The sequence below is a fragment of the Schistocerca piceifrons genome, chromosome 6 (genome assembly GCF_021461385.2).
Source record: "Schistocerca piceifrons isolate TAMUIC-IGC-003096 chromosome 6, iqSchPice1.1, whole genome shotgun sequence".
In the NCBI taxonomy this organism is placed as follows: Eukaryota; Metazoa; Arthropoda; class Insecta; order Orthoptera; family Acrididae; genus Schistocerca; species Schistocerca piceifrons.
This window is the reverse complement of record NC_060143.1, coordinates 199,146,168-199,170,076: the sequence shown is the minus strand read 5'-3', so window position 1 is coordinate 199,170,076 and position 23,909 is coordinate 199,146,168. Positions and strand designations below refer to the sequence as shown.

At 42.7% G+C, this 23,909-nt stretch overlaps 1 protein-coding gene across 6 annotated transcripts in view; it reads right to left on the bottom strand.

Annotated features, from left to right (window-relative positions):
• Positions 1 to 23,909, bottom strand: part of LOC124802933 (E3 ubiquitin-protein ligase HECTD1) — a 325,190-nt gene that overhangs the window by 158,250 nt on the left and 143,031 nt on the right. For all 6 annotated transcript variants that reach the window (XM_047264012.1, XM_047264018.1, XM_047264013.1 and 3 more), the window contains 3 exons: positions 20,955 to 21,185; positions 18,168 to 18,290; positions 986 to 1,260 (listed from right to left, as the gene is read on the bottom strand). In XM_047264012.1, coding sequence (XP_047119968.1) covers positions 986 to 1,260; positions 18,168 to 18,290; positions 20,955 to 21,185 — 629 coding nt within the window. The remainder of the gene's footprint in view (positions 1 to 985; positions 1,261 to 18,167; positions 18,291 to 20,954; positions 21,186 to 23,909) is intronic.

Genomic DNA, 23,909 nt, shown 5'->3' with positions numbered 1-23,909 from the left:
TTTTAGGACTTCTAACTGAAGCGTACCAACACTTATCAGTTTGTTCAAAATACAGTTATTGGATAGGTCAAGCTAAGCAAGTTAGCATCAAAGTTCCATTTTACAGGCAAGTTCCCCTTCAGGGACGTTCCTGCCCCTAGTTTCTCATGGATGCCAGTGTGTGTTCATGGTGAGGTACTAAATGAATTGGCTCACCATATTAGCTTCACACAGTTGCATCAGCAGTTAACTCATCAAAATATTTTAGTTATTACACCAATATTGGGTATAATGCTGAAGAACCATTTAAGACATACAACACACAAAAAACATGACAAAAAGACAATTTATTTTGCATGTAAATAACAGTAACTGTTTCACAGCAGCTATCTTGCCAAATATATTGCCAAAAGATATTATCAAATGACTACTGCTGCGAGAAAATGATTAGCCATCTCTATGCGGAAAATCATAAAATTAAGAATGAGTGAATGAATAGAAAGTTTCAGATATGACCTTTCTGAGGATGTAACTGAGCCATTATTTTGATCTTAGTTATTCCTGAAAAAATATTTTACCAAGCAATACTCGTACTTGACTTGTTTCCTTCATACGAACAAAGCGGAGAATTCAAATATGTATTTAACCCTATTATATTATAAGTATTATGAAAATTATAATTTCATGAAAACTGAAATCTAATGTGAATGTTCACAAAAAGTAAAAATCTTGCTAGCAGCAGCTGTTTGTGCGTGTCAATGACCTGGTTATTATGGAGAAAACACTTATCTAACATGTTAAGAAATGGGGCAGATTGAGAACTGAATCAAATTATGCAAATTTTTAACTAAGATATGAGCAATTAAACATGCTGGTCTTTACAGTACACAGCCTTCAAACATGTTTATGAAACCATTTTTATCTAGGAAGTATTTTTAAAATAATTCATGAACTATGCTGTGAAGCTTATACATCACGAATGGCTGAATTACATAGCCCAACTTACTTTGCATTAGTGCCAATCCAGTAGAAGAGGCCATTTTCATCAAAATCATGTTGCTGCAAGAATGTAATGCGCCCTTGTTCTTTAATACGTCGTACAAAAGAGAAACTTGTACGTTCATAGTCATACCACTGTTTAGCCACCATTTTCAGCAAGTAGCGCTCTAATTGCTGAACAGTTGCCAACGGTTCCATCTTGAGGCAGCGTCCTGTGCGATCTATCAATGATGATTCACCCGGAGCTTTCTCCAGTCTGAATCGAATACGCCTTGTGAGTATCTGCAAGAAGCATTGAAAACTTATCACTAGCCATTCAAAAAATGGCAGAAATCAAAATTAGTTAGCAGGATGGGGTCAGATGTTCATGGTAACTTTTCGCAGACTATATAATGACCAGCACACACAATTTTATGACCAACTGAATTTTGGTGGCCAAAAGCTTACTTTTTGACAGTCTTTTTGTTGTGTCTGTCTGTGACTTGGCATCTCCATTGTATAGTGAGTAGCAACTATTCTTTTCATAATATTGTCATATTCCACCCAATACCACATTTTCCATTGTTTGGTTTTGTTTAAGGCTAAAGTAAATAGATGAGCTAAGCACTCTGGGGGGGATTAAAATAGTCAACTTAATAAAACAGGGAGGAAGTAGTATAATACAGAATCTCTTAGTACGAGTATCACATCAATACCAGATACATAGATGTAGGCCCTATATGCCAATAAATTAACTTCTAATCTCATAAATTAATTTCTATGCTTGGCACAGCATGGAAACTGTGAGGGATCACTAAACAGGCCCTCTGAATGTCTATGTGTGTGCATTTGTAACTAAATTATTATGTAACTTCTGCGATCCATATGTTCTGTGTAAATAAATGTCTATGTTGACTGGTGTTGTTCAGTCATTTTATAATTTCTCCAACAGAAAAACAGTTAAAAGCCAGTGGCCTTAAATCTGTAGCTGAAACTACCTGGTTGGATCTCTTTAAATTAGGTTCAGTTGCCATTCCACAGACCCCAAAATGAGATGATTCTCGGGAGTGTGGAACATGTCAGAAAGTAGAACATAAAAAATGAACAAGATCTGAACATTAACACTCACTTCCCTGATCATTTGTTAGGAGATTGTCAAGAAATGTGAATACATTACAGTAAACTGGAAATATTAATAATTGTAGAATTAATACACTGTCAGAATGAAACATACTTATGCACTTTTAATGAATTTATCATACACAGAATATACCTAGTAATCTGACTGTTATGACCAAGTACTTTCAAAACTGAAACCTAACCAACATTTTTACTTCAGCTGGTCTAACAATCCCTGTTAAAATGCCTACCAAAAAGTCTTTCAAACTCCGTTTCAATTATGTTTCATCTGAATCCAAGTTTCTGATGGCTGCCGCCAATTTACTGAAAATGGGTGTTCCCGAACACTGGACACGTTTTTCGACCAAGGTATGTAATTTTAGTTCTATATGTAGATTGTTATCATACACACATGACAAGACATACGACTGTTGTGCCTCAACAGCAATTGTACAAGAAACAGTATGTTTTAACCATCATCTCATCTCAAAAAATGAAGTTCCGCAATCAATGTGGTATGGAGATAGCAATGTGTACCATGCCTGAGCCCATGTACCTGCAACCAAACAAAAAAATTAATTACCTAACTATTTTTGAGGCGATAATTTGAACTTTATGAATGCACGCCACATACAACTTTAGCGGTTGCACTTGCAAACTAATTAAATCGTCATGATCTCATTCACCAACAATTACGACACCACCTTCTCCTGACCTGGAAGCAAGTTCTCTCTACAAAGTACGCAGATCATGCAGCATGTGTGGCAAAAGCAGCTGTGAAGTTTATCTGCACAATGAAGTATTATGTTCTCCAGTGTGACTTTATCAAATGACACAACCAGCAGTTAAGTGTTCCTGCACCATTGGTAAGGTAACACAAACACCATGGAGCGGCGGGACTGTTCCAGGGCATAGATGGACTCCTGAATGGACGCTACCAGACGGTGGCGAAGGTAGCACTGGTTGATAGCTTGTAGGCTGCTCAATGAGTCAGTACACAGGAGAAATGACCCGCCAGGGCATGAGCGGATCTACTCAAGAGCACGAGATATGGCGCCAACTCTGCAGTGAAAACACTGCAGCCAACTGGCAAGGAGTGCTGTTCAATATGTCCTCCATGAACATACGCAACGCCTTTGTGACAATCAGCCATTGAGCCGTCGGTGTAAACTGATTCAGAGCCCCGGAACACGTCAAGAATCGAGAGGAAGTGACAGTGGAGAGCGGCGAGGTTAACGGAGTCCTTAGGGCCATGCAAAATGACCAGCCGAAGCTGCGGCCAAGGCGTACACCATGGAGGCCTATGTGAACGGACCACACATAGAGGTGGTAAAGGAAAGGACCCCAGTTCGGAGAGAAGGGATTGCACACGAACCACAATCATTAGCCCCAATCTGGGCTGTCGATGCAGGAGATGGACTGCCGCGGGCGGGAAAAGGAGATGGTAATTCAGGCGAACTATGAATGTGTGCTGCATAACTGGTGACCAGTTGTGCACGTCTGATCTGCAGTGGAGGGGCACAGCCTCCACCAGGACACTGGCAACCGGACTCGTCCTAAAAGCTCCTGTCGCTCGAACCCCACAGTGGTGCACAGGTTCGAGTAAATGCAATGCTGAAGGCACTGCAGAACCATAAACCACACTCCCATAGTCAATTCGGGATTGGACAAGGGCTCTGTAGAGCTGCAGCAGCACCCCAATTGGTGTTGCTCAGGCAACGGAGGGCACTGAGGTCCTGCCAGCACTTCTGCTTAAGCTGATGAAGATGAGGGAGCCAGGTCAATCGAGCATCGAAAACCAGTCCTAGGAATTGATATGTCTCCACTACAGTGAGTGGATCCTCATTAAGATGAAGTGCAGGATCTGGATGGACGGTACGACGTCACCAGAAGTGCACGACACACAACTTTGCGGCTGAAAACTGGAAGCCGTTGGCTAGAGTCCATGATTGTGCCTTGTGGATGGCTCCCTGGAGGCACTGCTCAGCAACAACAGCACTGGAGCAGCAGAATGAAATGTGGAAGTCATCTGCTTACAGAGAAGTTGAGACAGACGGCCCAACAGCTGCTGCTAGACCGTTAATGGCAACTAAAAATAGAGAGACACTCAATACAGAGCCCTGCAGGACTCCTTTCTCCTGGATATGGATGGAATTAGGGAGTCACCAAAATGGACACGGAAAGAACGGAACGACAGGAAGTTTTGGATACAAATCAGGAGTGGTCCCCGGAGACCCCACTCATACAATGTGGCAAGGACATTATGTCGCAAGTCATGTATGCTTTATGTAAGTCAATAAAGACGGCAATCAAGTGTTGCCGTCTGGAAAAGGCTGTTCAGATGGCAGACTCGATGGACACAACATTATCAGTGGTAGAGCGACCCTGGTGGAAGCTGCCCTGACATAGAGCCAGCAAGCCATATGACTTCAGGACCCAACCCAACTGCCGACATACCATACGTTCCAGCAGCTTACAAATGGATCTGAGCACTATGGGACTTAACATCTGAAGTCATCAGTCCAGCAGCTTACAAAGAACGTTGGAGAGGCTGATGGGCCGATAGCTATCCATATCAAGCGGGTTTTTATCGGGTTTGAGCACCAGAATGACGGTGCTCTCCCACCACAGGGATGGAAAGATGCCATCACACCAGAGCCAGTTGAAGATGACAAGAAGAGGTCGCTTGTAGTCAGATGAGAGATGTTTAATCATCTGGCTGTGGATGCGATCAGGTCCAGGAACTGTGTCGGGGCAATGTGTCGGGGCAATGTGCAAGGGCACTAAGGAGCTTCCACTCTAAATGGGGCATTATAGGATTCACTGCAGCATGTACTGAATGAGAGGACATTCCCATCCAGCTGCCGTTTGAGTGTGCGAAAGGCTGGGAGGTAATTCTCCGACGCAGAGGCTCGAGCAAAGTGCTCAGCAATTGCATTTGCGACAGTACATAACTTGCCATTTATTGTAACACCGGAGACAGCTTTTGGGGCCTGGTACCCGAAAAGACGTTTGATCTTTGCCCAGACTTGGGAAGGTGATGTATGGCCCCCAATGGTGGAGATATCTCTCCCAACACACCTCCTTCCATTGTTTGATAAGGTAGCAAACATGGGTACGGAGCCGTTTAAAAGCTATGAGGTGCTCTAGGGAAGAGTGTCGCTGTAGAGCTCACCGACGCTCCTTAATTGCTTCAGCGACTTCTGGTGACCACCAAGGGACTGTCTTATGCTTCGGGCAGCCTAAAGAGCAAGGGATCGCATTTTCGGCCACAGAAACAATTGGGCTTGTCACCTGCTCAACCATCACATCGATGTTACCTTGCGGGGGAGATTCAGTGGTGACAGCAGAGGTGAAAGTTCCCCAGTCCACCTTGTTCAAAGCCCATCTGGGCAGGCATCCGTGAGTCGGATGCTGGGGCAGTGACAGGAAGATGGGGAAGTGGTCACTACCATACAGGTCGTCATGTGCACTCCAGTGGACGAACGTCCCCGATGGTTGGAGGGGTGTTGCTCCCAAAGTAGGTGGTGCAGGAGCAACAGGGAGGGAAATGCCCTCCACCATCAAGGGAGCAGGTGTAGTCTTCCAGCTCTGAGAGGTGACCTGGGTTGGCGGAGCTGATAGTGCCGCAACTGTTGTAGCAGCGGCGTACGACGATGTCATACGCAGAGGGTGCAGGGATTCAAATTTTCTCTTAGCCTCAGTGTAGGTCATGCAGTCCATGATTTTCCCTTCTTTCCGGAGAATCCTGCAGTCAGGCGAGAAAGGCAAATGGTGTTCTCCGCAGCTGATACAGATGGGAGGCAAAGCACATGGAGTATTGGGATGTGATGGGTGTCCACAATCTCGGCGTGTGGCACTGGAAGTACAGCGGGATGACATATCGTCGAACTTCCAGCACTTAAAGCATCGCATCAGGGGAGGGATATAGGCCTTTACATCACAGCGGTAGACCATCACCTTGACCTTCTCGGCCAATGTATCACCCTCAAAGGTCAAGATGAAGGCACCGGTGGCAACCTGGACATGCCGGACAAAATGTACACCTTGCCGCTCTAAATATGATACCCTGAACCAAATTTAAGCTCTTATGGGGCATGATGGTTACAGAAACATCACCCAGCTTCTCACAAGTGAGTAACTCCTGTGACTGGGCAGAGGATGCTGTTTTGATCAAGACTGACCCAGATCACATTTTGGACACGCCCTCCACCTCCCCGAACTTGTCCTCTAAATTCTCAACAAAAAATGAGGCTTCATCGTCATGAAAGATTACCCATCAGCTCTCGAACATACAAGGTACCAGGGCAAATAAGATCCGCTGCCATCCTTGGCCTGACATTCCTCCCATGGTGTTACCAGGGAGGGGAACGATTTGGGGTCATACTTCTGTGCGTTGAATTGAGCTCGTGATCCCTTAGAGACTGCTGGTGTTTCACCACCAGCAAGAGATGGTGGACTATGCTTCATCGCCTGTAATCCACCCTGATGCCATCTACTCCAACCAGGCGCCCTCCCGATGGGCACCACCCAGCCGCAGCAAAGGCCACCTGGCAGGATGGCCATTGCCAGGAATCCCGATGCCCCAGGGGGATGGGCATCTACCCCTTGGCATACGTGGGGAGTTAACGGCGCAGGCATCAGCAGAGCGATCCCTGTGTGATCAGGCGGCTACAACCAACAGGGTACATGGCGGCCCCACCACAACGGACTGGCATCCGTGCTGGATATCAGGCGCAAAGAAGTCCACGTTCATCATCAATGCAGAAATTGACACTGCATAGTGTGTAGAGATGGGCAAAACTGTTCTTTTCAGAGATTGGATCAGAACTGTTCACTCCCTGAAATGAATTAGCTCTTTTTCATGACTCACCACTCATTTACAATAGAAAATAAATGGAAGGCACATTGCCCTTTAAACTTGGTTTATTCCAGTACTATACCTGTATTTTGATATTATTTGATCATATTTTGAAGTAACACACATAATGAGTAAGAATTTTGTATTGTTTATTGAAATTTCCACGATATGACAAAGTTTATGATTATTGATTTATTTTGCACTATCGTGGTTTTTTGGGTGATCGGAAAATGTTGTAACTTGAGATTTACATTAACAATATATTTGGCTATAATGTATTAAAATTTCATTAACCTCATACAAATACATCGCAAGCCATATATTTTTAATGTGAACGTTTCCTTCCGAAGACGCCTAAAATCGCAAAATCCATACCAGAATAAGAAAAAAAAATATAAATTTGACTGTAAAACGAAAGTGCTGCATATAGCCTTACGCAGAATAAAACAAGGAAAATATTGGTGTATCACATTTTGCGATACGTTTATCGGTTCGCTCGTAATTAAAGCGTAAATTCGAGTGTCCATAATAAAAATCCTATAGTAAGAGGAGTCATCAGGAACCTAATCTAATCAGTTTAAACAAATAAAAATAAAATAAAAACAATTGATGTATACATAACATAATAATGTAATATACATAGCGGTATTACTACAAAGAACAATATCCAGTAGGGACGAACTCCGATGCAGAGGCGCTGAGTCGAGCAGGTCGAGCAGCGAGCTGTATTACTGCGTGAGCTGAGACCGCAGAGACCAGAGTGACACCTGAGTCGCTTTGCTCAAAGCTCTGGCTAGAGTCGAGAACGGTGGGGTGAGCGTTGAGCGGGCGAGTTCCGAGGGTGGGGGGAGCGGTGAACTCACCTGCTCCGAGACAAATCGTCCGTTCTCTTGCGAGCAGGTTGTTGCAAGTAGTTCCTATGTTATCCGCTAGGTGGCTCTCTGTCCTGTTGCTCGCATCAACTGCCCAGAGGGCAGGACGTGCGACTGAAACGATCGCCGACAGAGTGCGATGCGAAGTTAAGCTGCGCCAGACACTGGCTGCACGCGGCAGACGACGCACAGAGACGGCACGGCATATGTGAAACACAAAATCCAATGGGGCACTGCACAATGCAGGCAGCCAAGGTAGAAGCAGGGCAGAGGCCGGCGCTGGCTGTGTTGTGTGGCGTGCACTGTGCTCTGACCAGCAGTGGCGCTGCTGATATGCTCCGTCTCTCTCTCTCTCTCTCTCTGCCGTGGGAAACGTTTGGAGCTACCGTTCTTTTTTTCTGAATCACTGATTGTTCACTCCTTTGAAAGATTCAACTCTATGAATTAGTTCAAGAGCGGATCCCCCATCTCTAATAGTGTGTGGTGGAAAATATACCCAGGAAGGTGTCCTCACCCAAGAAATGGAGAATGGGCAGGACTGCAATGCGACAACAAGAAAGAGGGCTAAAGATCTCAACGCGCAATGGAAATAATGCACCTTGTAAGGCACCCTTCCCCAATTGCCTCGCTCTTCGGGAAAATTTTGACGAATGGAGGTCAAATCATCACATAAAGGCCGAAACGTGTGAAACTCTTTTTAGTTGCCTCATACAACAGGCAGGAACATCTTGGGCCTATTCTAACCCCTGGACCCACAGGTTGGGGGGGGGGGGGGGGGGTTATTGAGTAATAGACATAGACATTTCTTCCACTTTGTGTGTCACCTTTCTGAATTACTCACGAAATGTCAGTATCAGAGGAATTATTTGTAACTCTTTATGAAGTAAAATGGTGATACTTTTTCAAATGAACCATAATCCTTTTGATTACTGTGAAGACGCATTACATGCCTTCAAATTACAGTTACACATATAGGAGCACTTGCTCATGGCCTGCAGAATATTTTTTTGGTAGCATACTGAGAACCAATTTGATCCCACTAAAAGACAGGAAAATAATCATCAGCCCAAGCACAGCATCACTCACTGGTTAACCCAAACATAACCCATGTGCAGTAGCTGCTTCTATATCTATACCACCATTCAATCACCTGCGTAACATGTGGCTCACCTTGAGAAACCATTTCTTACAGGGCTACTTACCATACACTATTCCACTATAACACAGAAGACTGTTCCTGAAGCATGCACAGAGCTTCCAGTCCATAGTGAAGAATTGCTCCCAGGTCAGAGCACCTATGTCTTCAACGGTGTTCCTATTTCACCTTTCCTGATGTTGTCCACCCAGTTTCCATTAGGCAAATGTGTGTGTCTTTGCTGAACTCTTGGAAACCAAGAAAGAAATTCCTTGTTATAATGACTACCCATTCACTTGGATATAGCGTCCACCCGCTACCATTTAATTTTAATTACAGTCACAATTATAACTTTTACTTGTCTGTCCCCTTATCCATTTGTTTGTTTTCCAGTCTCTCGCAATTATTCTAAAAAGGGCAGGGGAAGGGGGCAGCAGGCGGTACATACATGGAAAGAATATGTTGCACCTCAAGTGGGACAACGTAGCCGAGTGATTTTGGTGAAGTATGTTAACTCAACAATCTTATTCCATGAGCCTCATCATGAAAGGAAGCCTTCAAGGAAGTGGAATGAGACAAGTTATATGTAAACATGAAGAAGCAACCACAGCAAGGTACTTCTGTGAAGTATACTAACAATTTATTGTAAGTACCACTAATTTACTCACCGTAATAACTATGTGAAGCACTTTAAAATATTTTTATGGATGTCCAAAAGCTAAACTAAGAGCAAAAATGTTCTTATGTGCCCATTTACTGAGTATTGTCTCAATTGAGGAGCATTTTTTCAAAACTCTGCAAACATCAAAATGTGGATCTTTGAGGGAACACCGTATCATATCAAAATACTAATTATGTAAACAAGATAATTTAACAGTTACACAGCTTTTGCAGGTGTGATTCTGACATTGTGTTTGACTTTTCTAAAATTTTCATTGTTTCTTTCATAATAGAGGAATGATGTTTCCAAGATTTTCAAAAGTCAATAAATGCACGATGGAAGTTAAAAGTTTTGGCTATACATATTCAAACTAATTTTTTCCGTTTCTTTTTTATTTTTAACATTTATTACATTAGAAGGTACTTTACTGTTCATTTTGTATAGAAATACTATAATGCACCACGATCTTAGACTCCAATATCATACTTTCCATAAATGTTTGACAGGCAGACGTGGAAAATAGCAACAAACACTTCTGAAATATAACAGAAAACACTGGGTACAACAACACTAAAGTGGAAATCTACTGCTCACTTTCAACAATGTCCTTATAAAAATCTTCTTCTCCTTCTGGTATGTTAAAATGCCTAAGACCAGTTTTTCTTTTCCTTGCTGGCCACATTCTCCTTTACCAAGGTGGCTGCTTGCCTCACTTCCTGGCTGCTGTTTCTGCATTTCTGTACCTCAACCTTTCCTGAGCTTCCATTATAAGTGTCCGATACTGACAAAAATACTCTGTATCAGACTTTTTGCCATCACTCACTGAGCTGTTATTTTGAAAAGCATCTTAGATCATAGAGCTTTTAGTGTACTGGACCTGATATCCTTTGTCTCCCAAACTTTAGCAGCTTGATGAAGCCATATTGTTCCAGCACTTTATAGTACTCAGTTGGTTAAAGAATACTTCCTTTTCCTGTAGTCTTTAGCCCTCTACCACACACCGTCACTGCTACAGCCATGACCAAAAATAGGGAAATAATGTATCAGCTTATTAAATTTTTTGCTTTCGTCCACAAAGGTCATTAGTGCACACGAAATTACTGTAACTGTTTTGACTGGTACAAGACTCAGAAAATAACCGAATTTGCACTATTTTCTGGCTGGGGTGCCTCAAGGTTTTTGGGAAAACCTAATAGAGCAGATGCTACTTAGTTACATACTTTCTGTCCTCCTGTTTCAAGCTAAGTATAAAAAGCAGTCCTTTCCTTTGTCTGTGCTCAAGAATGAACTGTAATGTACAAACTGTATAGACAATCCTGGCTTGAGTAGGATACTTCATCGACGGAGAGCTTTCATTTTAGCTGATTCTGTTTTATATCTAACTATACTGTAACCACATTTGTGTTTTCCTCCTTCATTATTGCATTGAACTGTCTTTGCACACAGTTTGTGGAAGTTGTGATTTGTTGTTAATTGATTCATTTTTTCCAGCTCTTGGTCCTTTTGAGAGTGTTTTTGGACATCTCTGATGATGTTTCAAATGTTGTGGTACATACAGGTGCTGTCTAGCCTTGTTTTTTCTCATGCTGTATTCATCCTTTTTGCTTCTTTACTGATGCTCCTTTTCCCTGAAAAACCTTGCTCGAACTGAGCAATAATCAGAAAATAATGTTGTATAAACAACTAATTTACTTCTGGTGTTGGCAATGGTGGCAAGTGCTTGTCTACAGTTTATTTTCTATTTTTCTGCAGAATACTCTCCCATTATCATTGTCAGCAACATCCTAGAATGTTATTTTCCCTTGAAGTCTATCAGGAGCCACACACAGTTTGCATTTATTGACTTTTGCTTTAAGTTGTTGAGGCCAAATATCAAGTGTTTTACAAAAAATCTTTGTTTTCAACGTCCTGTAACCGTAAATATTGGCTTTTGACGAAACTGTTTCAACAGGTTATGCATGGTACCAAGATTGATTTTTAACTACAAAAACTAAATTTTGAAAAACGGGTCATTTGTTGACTTTCGGAGGGGGGGGAAAAAAGGAAAATTCTCCTCAATCACATATCTTTACTCTGGCCGCTGTTTGAATTCCATCCAGAACTTTTCAGTGCAGTAATAATAAAGGTGGTTCAGGTGCATTCCACTAATATGTATTCTTCCTCTTTTTGTTACAACCATTTTCTTCTCAGTTTACGGATTGGAAAGCTGCTTGAAACAGTTTTAATGGTATGGGATATCTCTGCCCAATTATTCCTTCAACTCTGAACTTCCCACAAATCTTAAGACATCTAGAGGAAGATATTAGAAAACTAATGAACACACACATCAGTGCTCTTAGGTTCAATGAACGCTTTGCTCTTCAAGGATATTAGTACACACTGTTTAAGATGAATCAAAAGTTTTTCTCAAAAACATACGAATCCCAGGTAAATCAGCAATTATACTCACTGCTCCATTAAATAACTTTGTTCATGAGTCACAGACAGTTCACTGTACAAAGTTTGATCGATCCAAGTTTGATGACAAAAAAAAAAAAAAAAAGAGAAAAATATGTGAAGCTGTTAACACTGTATGCTACAACACTGAGATACAGAATAGTAAGTTGTTTCAACAAAAAAGGAGAAATAATATTTTTCTGTCAATAGAGAAGTGCAGCTACTAGACTTACAGATGCACAACAACCAATCTCAATAACACATAGGTTCAGCTTTTCCTGGAAACCATTGAGTGTTCGAAATTTTTCCTTAAGTGGATCACTTTCCTGGATGTTCCCTGAAGATATCCAGCAAGAGATCTGCTTAAAGAAAAATTACAAATGTTTTCAGGAAATGTCAAAGCTGAAGACAGGGAAGGTGTGGACTCTAGAGAAAAGACCAACACTGGAAACGTATACACGAGAATTGGAGGGGGGTGGGGGTGAGCAGTTAAAGCTCAGAAAGAGAGACAGTTGAACTGATGTGGTCCCTAGTCGACCAAAATGGAGAGAGAAGGGCAATAATCAAAAGTTTGTTTCCATAAGGAAATAGAAATACTATTTTTTGCCACAGAGAGACCCAGCTACTAGACTCATAGTTGTACAATTACTAATATCAATAATATTGTAAAGTTATTATAATAGAAGGAAACATTCCACGTGGGAAAAATTATATATAAAAACAAAGATGAGGTGACCTACCGAACGAAAGCGCTGGCAGGTCGATAGACACACAAACAAACACAAACATACACACAAAATTCAAGCTTTCGCAACAAACTGTTGCCTCATCAGGAAAGCGGGAAGGAGAGGGGAAGACGAAAGGAAGTGGGTTTTAAGGGAGAGGGTAAGGAGTCAGTCCAATCCCGGGAGCGGAAAGACTTACCTTAGGGGGAAAAAAGGACAGGTATACACTCGCACACACGCACATATCCATCCACACATACAGACACAAGCAGACATATTTAAAGACAAAGAGTTTGGGCAGAGATGTCAGTCGAGGCAGAAGTGTAGAGGCAAAGAAGTTGTTGAAAGACAGGTGAAGTATGAGTGGCGGCAACTTGAAATTAGCGGAGATTGAGGCCTGGCGGATGACGAGAAGAGAGGATATACTGAAGGGCAAGTTCCCATCTCCGGAGTTCGGATAGGTTGGTGTTGGTGGGAAGTATCCAGATAACCCGGACGGTTTAACACTGTGCCAAGATGTGCTGGCCGTGCACCAAGGCATGTTTAGCCACAGGGTGATCCTCATTACCAACAAACACTGTCTGCCTGTGTCCATTCATGCGAATGGACAGTTTGTTGCTGGTCATTCCCACATAGAATGCATCACAGTGTAGGCAGGTCAGTTGGTAAATCACGTGGGTGCTTTCACACGTGGCTCTGCCTTTGATCGTGTACACCTTCCGGGTTACAGGACTGGAGTAGGTGGTGGTGGGAGGGTGCATGGCACAGGTTTTGCATCGGGGGCGGTTACAAGGATAGGAGCCAGAGGGTAGGGAAGGTGGTTTGGGGATTTCATAGGGATGAACTAACAGGTTACGAAGGTTAGGTGGACGGCGGAAAGACACTCTTGGCGGAGTGGGGAGGATTTCATGAAGGATGGATCTCATTTCAGGGCAGGATTTGAGGAAGTCGTATCCCTGCTGGAGAGCCACATTCAGAGTCTGGTCCAGTCCCGGAAAGTATCCTGTCACAAGTGGGGCACTTTTGTGGTTCTTCTGTGGGGGATTCTGGGTTTGAGGGGACGAGGAAGTGGCTCTGGTTATTTGCTTCTGTACCAGGTCAGGAGGGTAGTTGCGGGATGCGAAAGCTGTTTTCAGGTTGTTGGTGTAATGATTCAGGGATTCCGGACTGGAGCAGATTCGTTTGCAATGAAGACCTAGGCTGTAGGGAAGGGACCGTTTGATGTGGAATGGGTGGCAGCTGTCATAATGGAGGTACTGTTGCTTGTTGGTGGGTTTGATGTGGACGGACGTGTGAAGTTGGCCATTGGACAGGTGGAGGTCAACGTCAAGGAAAGTGGCATGGGATTTGGAGTAGGACCAGGTGAATCTGATGGAACCAAAGGAGTTGAGGTTGGAGAGGAAATTCTGGAGTTCTTCTTCACTGTGAGTCCAGATCATGAAGATGTCATCAATAAATCTGTATCAAACTTTGGGTTGGCAGACTTGGGTAACCAAGAAGGCTTCCTCTAAGCGACCCATGAATAGGTTGGCGTACGAGGGGGCCATCCTGGTACCCATGGCTGTTCCCTTTAATTGTTGGTATGTCTGGCCTTCAAAAGTGAAGAAGTTGTGGGTCAGGATGAAGCTGGCTAAGGTAATGAGGAAAGAGGTTTTAGGTAGGGTGGCAGGTGATCGGCGTGAAAGGAAATGCTGCATTGCAGCGAGGCCCTGGACGTGCGGAATATTTGTGTATAAGGACGTGGCATCAATGGTTACAAGGATGGTTTCCGGGGGTAACAGATTGGGTAAGGATTCCAGGTGTTCAAGGAAGTGGTTGGTGTCTTTGATGAAGGATGGGAGACTGCATGTAATGGGTTGAAGGTGTTGATCTACGTAGGCAGAGATACGTTCTGTGGGGGCTTGGTAACCAGCTACAATGGGGCAGCCGGGATGATTGGGTTTGTGGATTTTAGGAAGAAGGTAGAAGGTAGGGGTGCGGGGTGTCAGTGGGGTCAGGAGGTTGATGGAGTCAGGTGAAAGGTTTTGCAGGGGGCCTAAGGTTCTGTGGATTCCTTGAAGCTCCGCCTGGACATCGGGAATGGGGTTACCTTGGCAAACTTTGTATGTGGTGTTGTCTGAAAGCTGACGCAGTCCCTCAGCCACATACTCCCGACGATCAAGTACCACGGTCGTGGAACCCTTGTTCGCCGGAAGAATGACGATGGATCGGTCAGCCTTCAGATCACGGATAGCCTGGGCTTCAGCAATGGTGATGTTGGGTGTAGGATTAAGGTTTTTTAAGAAGGATTGAGATGCAAGGCTGGAAGTCAGAAATTCCTGGAAGGTTTGGAGAGGGTGATTTTGAGGAAGAGGAGGTGGGTCCCGCTGTGACGGAGGACGGAACTGTTCCAGGCAGGGTTCAATTTGGATGATGTCTTGAGGAGTCGGATCATTAGGAGTATGTGGCTGAGGGACTGCGTCAGCTTTCAGACAACACCACATACAAAGTTTGCCAAGGTAACCCCATTCCCGATGTCCAGGCGGAGCTTCAAGGAATCCTCAGAACCTTAGGCCCCCTGCAAAACCTTTCACCTGACTCCATCAACCTCCTGACCCCACCGACACCCCGCACCCCTACCTTCTACCTTCTTCCTAAAATCCACAAACCCAATCATCCCGGCCGCCCCATTGTAGCTGGTTACCAAGCCCCCACAGAACGTATCTCTGCCTACGTAGATCAACACCTTCAACCCATTACATGCAGTCTCCCATCCTTCATCAAAGACACCAACCACTTCTTTGAACGCCTGGAATCCTTACTCAATCTGTTACCCCCGGAAACCATCCTTGTAACCATTGATGCCACGTCCTTATACACAAATATTCCGCACGTCCAGGGCCTCGCTGCGATGCAGCATTTCCTTTCACGCCGATCACCTGCCACCCTACCTAAAACCTCTTTCCTCATTACCTTAGCCAGCTTCATCCTGACCCACAACTTCTTCACTTTTGAAGGCCAGACATACCAACAATTAAAGGGAACAGCCATGGGTACCAGGATAGCCCCCTCGTACGCCAACCTATTCATGGGTCGCTTAGAGGAAGCCTTCTTGGTTACCCAAGTCTGCCAACCCAAAGTTTGGTACAGATTTATTGATGACATCTTCATGATCTGGACTCACAGTGAAGAAGAACTCCAGAATTTCCTCTCCAACCTCAACTCCTTTGGTTCCATCAGATTCACCTGGTCCTACTCCAAATCCCATGCCACTTTCCTTGACGTTGACCCCCACCTGTCCAATGGCCAACTTCACACGTCCGTCCACATCAAACCCACCAACAAGCAACAGTACCTCCATTATGACAGCTGCCACCCATTCCACATCAAACGGTCCCTTCCCTACAGCCTAGGTCTTCATGGCAAACGAATCTGCTCCAGTCCGGAATCCCTGAATCATTACACCAACAACCTGAAAACAGCTTTCGCATCCCGCAACTACCCTCCTGACCTGGTACAGAAGCAAATAACCAGAGCCACTTCCTCGTCCCCTCAAACCCAGAATCCCCCACAGAAGAACCACAAAAGTGCCCCACTTGTGACAGGATACTTTCCGGGACTGGACCAGACTCTGAATGTGGCTCTCCAGCAGGGATACGACTTCCTCAAATCCTGCCCTGAAATGAGATCCATACTTCATGAAATCCTCCCCACTCCGCCAAGAGTGTCTTTCCGCCGTCCACCTAACCTTCGTAACCTGTTAGTTCATCCCTATGAAATCCCCAAACCACCTTCCCTACCCTCTGGCTCCTATCCTTGTAACCGCCCCCGATGCAAAACCTGTGCCATGCACCCTCCCACCACCACCTACTCCAGTCCTGTAACCCGGAAGGTGTACACGATCAAAGGCAGAGCCACGTGTGAAAGCACCCACGTGATTTACCAACTGACCTGCCTACACTGTGATGCATTCTATGTGGGAATGACCAGCAACAAACTGTCCATTCGCATGAATGGACACAGGCAGACAGTGTTTGTTGGTAATGAGGATCACCCTGTGGCTAAACATGCCTTGGTGCACAGCCAGCACATCTTGGCACAGTGTTAAACCGTTCGGGTTATCTGGATACTTCCCACCAACACCAACCTATCCGAACTCCGGAGATGGGAACTTGCCCTTCAGTATATCCTCTCTTCTCGTCATCCGCCAGGCCTCAATCTCCGCTAATTTCAAGTTGCCGCCACTCATACCTCACCTGTCTTTCAACAACTTCTTTGCCTCTACACTTCTGCCTCGACTGACATCTCTGCCCAAACTCTTTGTCTTTAAATATGTCTGCTTGTGTCTGTATGTGTGGATGGATATGTGCGTGTGTGCGAGTGTATACCTGTCCTTTTTTCCCCCTAAGGTAAGTCTTTCCGCTCCCGGGATTGGACTGACTCCTTACCCTCTCCCTTAAAACCCACTTCCTTTCGTCTTCCCCTCTCCTTTCCTCTTTCCTGATGAGAAAGCTTGAATTTTGTGTGTATGTTTGTGTTTGTTTGTGTGTCTATCGACCTGCCAGCGCTTTCGTTCGGTAAGTCACCTCATCTTTGTTTTTATATATTGTAAAGTTAGGCAGAAAAAGTTCAGTTTATGATTGTACAGTAAAAATTTTAAATAGAGGGGAAAAATTTCAATCTGAAACTGTGGAGGGCCTCGGAAGCCCAATATTAAAAGAATTACACTTAGTTAAAACATGGTGTGTGACACTGTTTTCATGCTTTATACAAATACTACATTACTAATAATTCCAGAAGAAAAAGCTCATCTGCTTTCCACCAAGAATAACAACTGGTATTAACATAATCACAAAAACTGAAATTTAAAGACGTTGCAGTTATTACTACCTTTATGTCAAATATTCTGTCAATTTTAAGTTTTATTTGACTACGTGATGTAGCGCCAAGCTAAGCTAAATTTCTTCACAAAAGCACTTGTGGCCAAACTAAAACAGTGGTGGAAAGCTATCTCATAGCACCGCATGTTTGCTTGGGCCAATACTAATTTTCTACCAACTTTATACTTTGTCCAGCAAAACTGTACAGCTGTCAAGTCTTATTCTATTCTCCTCCCACCTCTTTTTTCATTTTTTTTTTATTGGTCTGTAGAAAAATGTTTCAATGGAAGTGATACTAATAGGGCTGGTATACCACATTTCAGTCACCAGATGTTAATCAATTAATTCCTTTTCCAAATATTCTGTCCACTTTGCCAAAGTGAGTAACCAACTGACAAGTACACAAATTTTAATTAGAAGGCTTAGCTTGGAAACTTGAATGAGGACATTTCTAAGGAAGAAAACCGGCAGTCTGCAAAAGCAAATACATACTCCAAGATACTTTCAGGAAAAATTGAAATAATGGGATTTATATCACTTACCTGCAGCCCGTATCCTGAGCCAGGATTATCATAGAGATAAATGGGCAATTTCTCTATTGATTCGAGAACGGCAACCAACTTGTGCACCAGGACAGACACTGAATTCACACCTGAATCTTTGTCCTAATAATAAAAGAGGAACATATGAAACCATTTCAATTAATTTCAACAAAAATATTATATTATTCAAATGTAATCAATTACAGTCATGTTTTTTCCCCTAGATCCTAATGCTGAAATTAGAAAGCCTTGAAAATAAACAATAAAAATAAACTTCCATCTCAGAGGAGAAGCGTGAAAACTCACTTTTGCAACAAAAATTATAATCAACAAAATTTTTAATGTTTCACAACACATTAGCTGCTCAATAATTATTATTTTCCTTGGTGCATTACAGGGAAAGTCACTAGGAGTAAAGCTAAAGTTTTAAGGACAATGATAAAATCTGATCCACTTTAAAACTATTACCCTATTATCCACACCATAAGAAACCATGTTTTTTTCTATTTTTTCATCAAAAGGAAAGTCTCATGGACTAATCTGTTGTTTCCAGACTTGTAGCTAAACACACAATTTTTAATAAGACTGAAGAAGCAAGCTTATTTACCCATAAATGGTGGCAGTAATCATCGTAACACTATGAATATTAACATTTTTATTCTAATTCTTCACCATCAGGTGATAACCTGAGGGGAAAGGGGCAAAAATGAAACAGTTATGCTCAGAATACAGTAAATACAGTAGAGCACCAATCATCTGAATAATGATCAAATGACACACAAGTTAACCGAAAGTGTTCCAGACAGCAAATTTAACATTGCGTAAGCACCTTGAAGTTCTGCTGGCATTGGACTGGCTCCACTCTGGGCTGGCCAATCTGGCATTTTACCACTTCCTGCCAACCAATACACTGATAGTAACTTAGCAATTTTCAAAATTCGAAGAGTGCAATCAGGAAAATATTGAAGACTGGCTTGAGTGCAATAGTGTTGAACCCGACTATGAAGTACTGGCAGATGAGGAAATAACTGTCAGTGTCATCGACGACAGACAACCGTCAGTGTCATCGACGACAGACACCCTACAGTTGTGGTGGTGCAAATATCTCTATAGCAATGGCTCAGTATTGTCACAGCGCTGTAGACGGCTACTGTTTCTGCCTGCAGCTGTCGGCATTTCACGGTTGAAAGCTGGCAACAGTGCTACAAGCTGTCAGGGATCTACTTACACTGTCTTGACTAAAGGAGAACAACTGTGCTGTGAACAGTCCATCCAGTGGGGATGCCTTGAGACAGCTGTGAACTGGTTTCACAAGAAGAAAAACCCGATGCTGTTCTGTTGCTGTCTTTGAAACATTAGCAAGATTTAGCAGTAGAAAAGTGTCTCAGCTCTGAAACAAATACGTATGAAACTGGTGCCCTCTTTAGTGGACATCTGCAATTTTCAAACCATTTATGCAGTCTTCAAAACTGGCTCTGAGCACTATGGGACTTAACTTCTGAGGTCATCAGCCCCCTAGGACTTAGAACTGCTTAAACCTAAATAACCTAAGGACAACACACATCCATACCGGTGCAGGGTTCGGACCCGCGACCGTAGCGTTTATGCGGTGTTATTTGTAAGATGTGTTATACAAAACATATATTTACAGGTTTGTGTTAAATTCAGTGTTTGTTTCAAATTTCTATGAATACTAGTTTAGTATGTTTTTGTAAATGATGGATAACCTGAAAAATTCGATTCTTTTAAATAACCAATGCTCTACAGTACTCTTGTCAGTGGGAAGATGAATCAAGCAATGTAGGAAATAGACAAACTTTGACGTTAGCAATGCTGAAAAGAGAAAAAAATAATGAAAGGCAATGATGAAAATGGAAGGGAGAGAGAGAAAAAAATGGCTTGGAGCAAGAAGTGCAGGCACAAAATAAAAAGAGCATGCCAACAGTTAATCATTTACAAACTGACTACACGTCACAATGAAACCTTTTTCTTGTATCTTATACTTTCACGGTATTAAATATATTGGAGCACACATTAATAAAGGTTTTGCTTTGTTTTCATCTTATTTTCATTATGTGATGTCAAATGCCTGTGAGATGGCGTATTAATGAGTAATCAATGATAGCTCCACCTTAACTAATTCCAAACTCTCCATAACAAAACAATATAGGGGTGAATTAGGCTATGCTTTGATGACTGGCAACTGTTTCTAATGCACTGTGTTGCTGCAAAATACAGATCTGCAAATATTATATGTAACTGATTTCCTTAATGTCATATATTGACATTTGATCTGGAATGTAAAGGTCTGACTACTTTTGCTGTAAATGCAAAATTTTTGTCAAATGCTTTACAAATGGATGTAGGACAACAGGTTTGCCATTTTCACACACTAGATGTGTCTTATCCAACATTCCACACCTGAGGTACATAGGCACATTTGTGCACAATAGAGAAGTTTCCTCTCACCCCCCCCCCCCCCCCACACACACACACACGTAAGTTTTAGGAAGCTCTTAAGTCAGGCAAATAATGGAGGAAGGTAGTGGTAGTACGTGGCAGTGTTGGATGGAGGATATTGTAGGAGGAGATGGAAATATCCCACAAGAAGCATTGTAGGAATGGGTATGTGCGAGGACAGGTCCTGGCAGCCCAACAGGAGGAGGCCATCAGATTGTCTTCACTGAGGTAATTATACATGGACGGCTAGCTCAGCTATGAATTGTATTTTATTATTCAGGTTTACTCTTATCTACACACTTAACATGTATCTTAATGCATATGTACCTGAAAACACCGTTTAAAAACTCGGATACGCTGCTTCTGCAGGCGTGCTGTGGTGCGCGAGTGCTGGCCCTGATCCCAGTAACTTGTAGCTAAAAGTTGCAATAGCGCCTGAACAAGGCCCGACGAGTGCAACTCGTAGGCTGACACCAGACCTTCTTCCTGCAGAAGAGCTGTCAGTTCACCCAGAGCAGAACGGAGATTATCACGCCACGCATCGCCACCACGCATGTGCTGTAATGTGAAAGAATGGCAATAATTACAGAACAACACACTGAAACAGTAAACTACAAAGAAGGAAAAGCACTAACTCCGGTGGAGCTGTATAAGCACAAATAAATAATCAGAAATTCCGAGTAGCTTAGGCTTTTTTCTCGTACATGTAAAACACATGCATGTGCATTCACCCTGCAACTACTGTTTATGAGTGGTTGTCTATCACTTGAATGTTTCAGGAATGCATAAGAGATGTTAAGACACACGAGCCAAAGAGAGGGCAGGGAAGTACTGATAAGTAAAAGAAAGGTTGCTCTCATTGTCTTTTCACAGTTTCTCTCTCATCATCCTCAGACAATTATCTTGTCACTATGGAAATTACATCAAGCACAGCAATGACCTTTCCACAATGGAACACAACCTATCCTAACATAATTGACATCAACTATATCTTCTGCTTCCTTATCTTCCACAACAATCACAATCCAACCCATAATTATTTCTTATTTGAAGGTGAAGTTCCCAAACAAATTCTATAAACTGCTTTTAATGGCTGACCCAACATTTTCTCCAATACTTCCTCACCTCCTCCTGCCCTAGATGTCTTCCCTGTTCTCAACGAGCGAAAACACACCCCCACCTGCTACATGGGCAACTGTCGAACAGTGTGTGTATGTGTGTGTGTGTGTGTGTGTGTGTGTGTGTGTCCCCTTGTTTTTTGTACCTACTATGGAAGTTGTGACACTGTAAAAAACACCAGAAATATCAGAGAGAAAACAAACAAGACAGAACTAAAATAATAAGTAGGTTTTATCTGATGTAAAGGAAATATACGGAAAATGATTTAACAAAAATTACAAAATAAGAATCATGCAATTCTGAACAAAGCTGATATCACATAGTACACCTAATGGGCTGCAAAATATACAGTGAAACCCCACTTTTACAGGATACCCCTCGCATTTTCGCACTTTACGTATGGCATATGTACATAACAGGGATCAAAAGACCTGTCAGGGACTTGTTTATTATCTAATAAAAACTGCTGGTGTAACTGATAACTGTCTCGGAAGTAGGAATGTTTGACTCCATTTCATATGTCATAATCAATGTTTTTGAAAGCTTGCAGCTGTCATTCATTATTTAAATAATGAAATACTGCAGTATTTATTTATTTATTTATTTTCATGCTTAGCACGACAGCACAACACTGTTCGAGGATTTTTTCTGATTGTCAAATGCAAATACGTACACAAGTATTTTGTGTGGTGTTTGAATATATGTAATTCTGCTTCTCGCACACTGTAGCCATCTTTCTGAGGTGGTCAGGTGCTGTGCATCCTTGGTTATGTAGAAAACCACACACACGCAAATTATCACTCACATTGTTTGCTTGTGTAACATCACAAAAAATACATACGTAAATACTGCATTTGACAACGAAAATAAATTCTCAAAACGAGTTTTGCACAGCAGAAAAAAAGATATGTAACTGGTGCCTTGTCATCATCATCATCATCATCATCATCATCATCATCATCATTTAAGACTGATTATGCCTTTCAGCGTTCAGTCTGGAGCAAAGCCCCCCTTATAAAATTCCTCCATGATCCCCTATTCAGTGCTAACATTGGTGCCTCTTCTGATGTTAAACCTATTACTTCAAAATCATTCTTAACCGAATCCAGGTACCTTCTCCTTGGTCTGCCCCGACTCCTCCTACCCTCTACTGTTGAACCCATGAGTCTCTTGGGTAACCTTGCTTCTCCCATGCGTGTAACATGACCCCACCATCTAAGCCTGTTCGCCCTGACTGCTACATCTATAGAGTTCATTCCCAGTTTTTCTTTGATTTCCTCATTGTGGACACCCTCCTGCCATTGTTCCCATCTACTAGTACCTGCAATCATCCTAGCTACTTTCATATCCGTAACCTCAACCTTATTGATAAGGTAATCTGAATCCACCCAGCTTTCGCTCCCATACAACAAAGTTGGTCGAAAGATTGAACGGTGCACAGATAACTTAGTCTTGGTACTGACTTCCTTCTTGTAGAAGAGAGTAGATCGTAGCTGAGCGCTCACTGCATTAGCCTTGCTACACCTCGCTTCCAGTTCTTTCACTATGTTGCCATCCTGTGAGAATATGCATCCTAAGTACTTGAAACCGTCCACCTGTTCTAACTTTGTTCCTCCTATTTGGCACTCAATCCGTTTATATTTCTTTCCCACTGACATTACTTTCGTTTTGGAGATGCTAATCTTCATACCATAGTCCTTACATTTCTGATCTAGCTCTGAAATATTACTCTGCAACCTTTCAATCGAATCTGCCATCACAACTAAGTCATCCGCATATGCAAGACTGCTTATTTTATGTTCACATATCTTAATCTCACCCAGCCAGTCTATTGTTTTCAACATATGATCCATAAATAATATGAACAACAGTGGAGACAGGTTGCAGCCTTGTCTTACCCCTGAAACTACTCTGAACCATGAACTCAGTTTACCGTCAACTCTAACTGCTGCCTGACTATCCATGTAAAGACCTTTAATTGCTTGCAAAAGTTTGCCTCCTATTCCATAATCTCGTAGAACAGACAATAACTTCCGCCTAGGAACCCGGTCATATGCCTTTTCTAGATCTATAAAGCATAGATACAATTCCCTGTTCCACTCATAACACTTCTCCATTATTTGTCGTAAGCTAAAGATCTGGTCCTGACAACCTCTAAGAGGC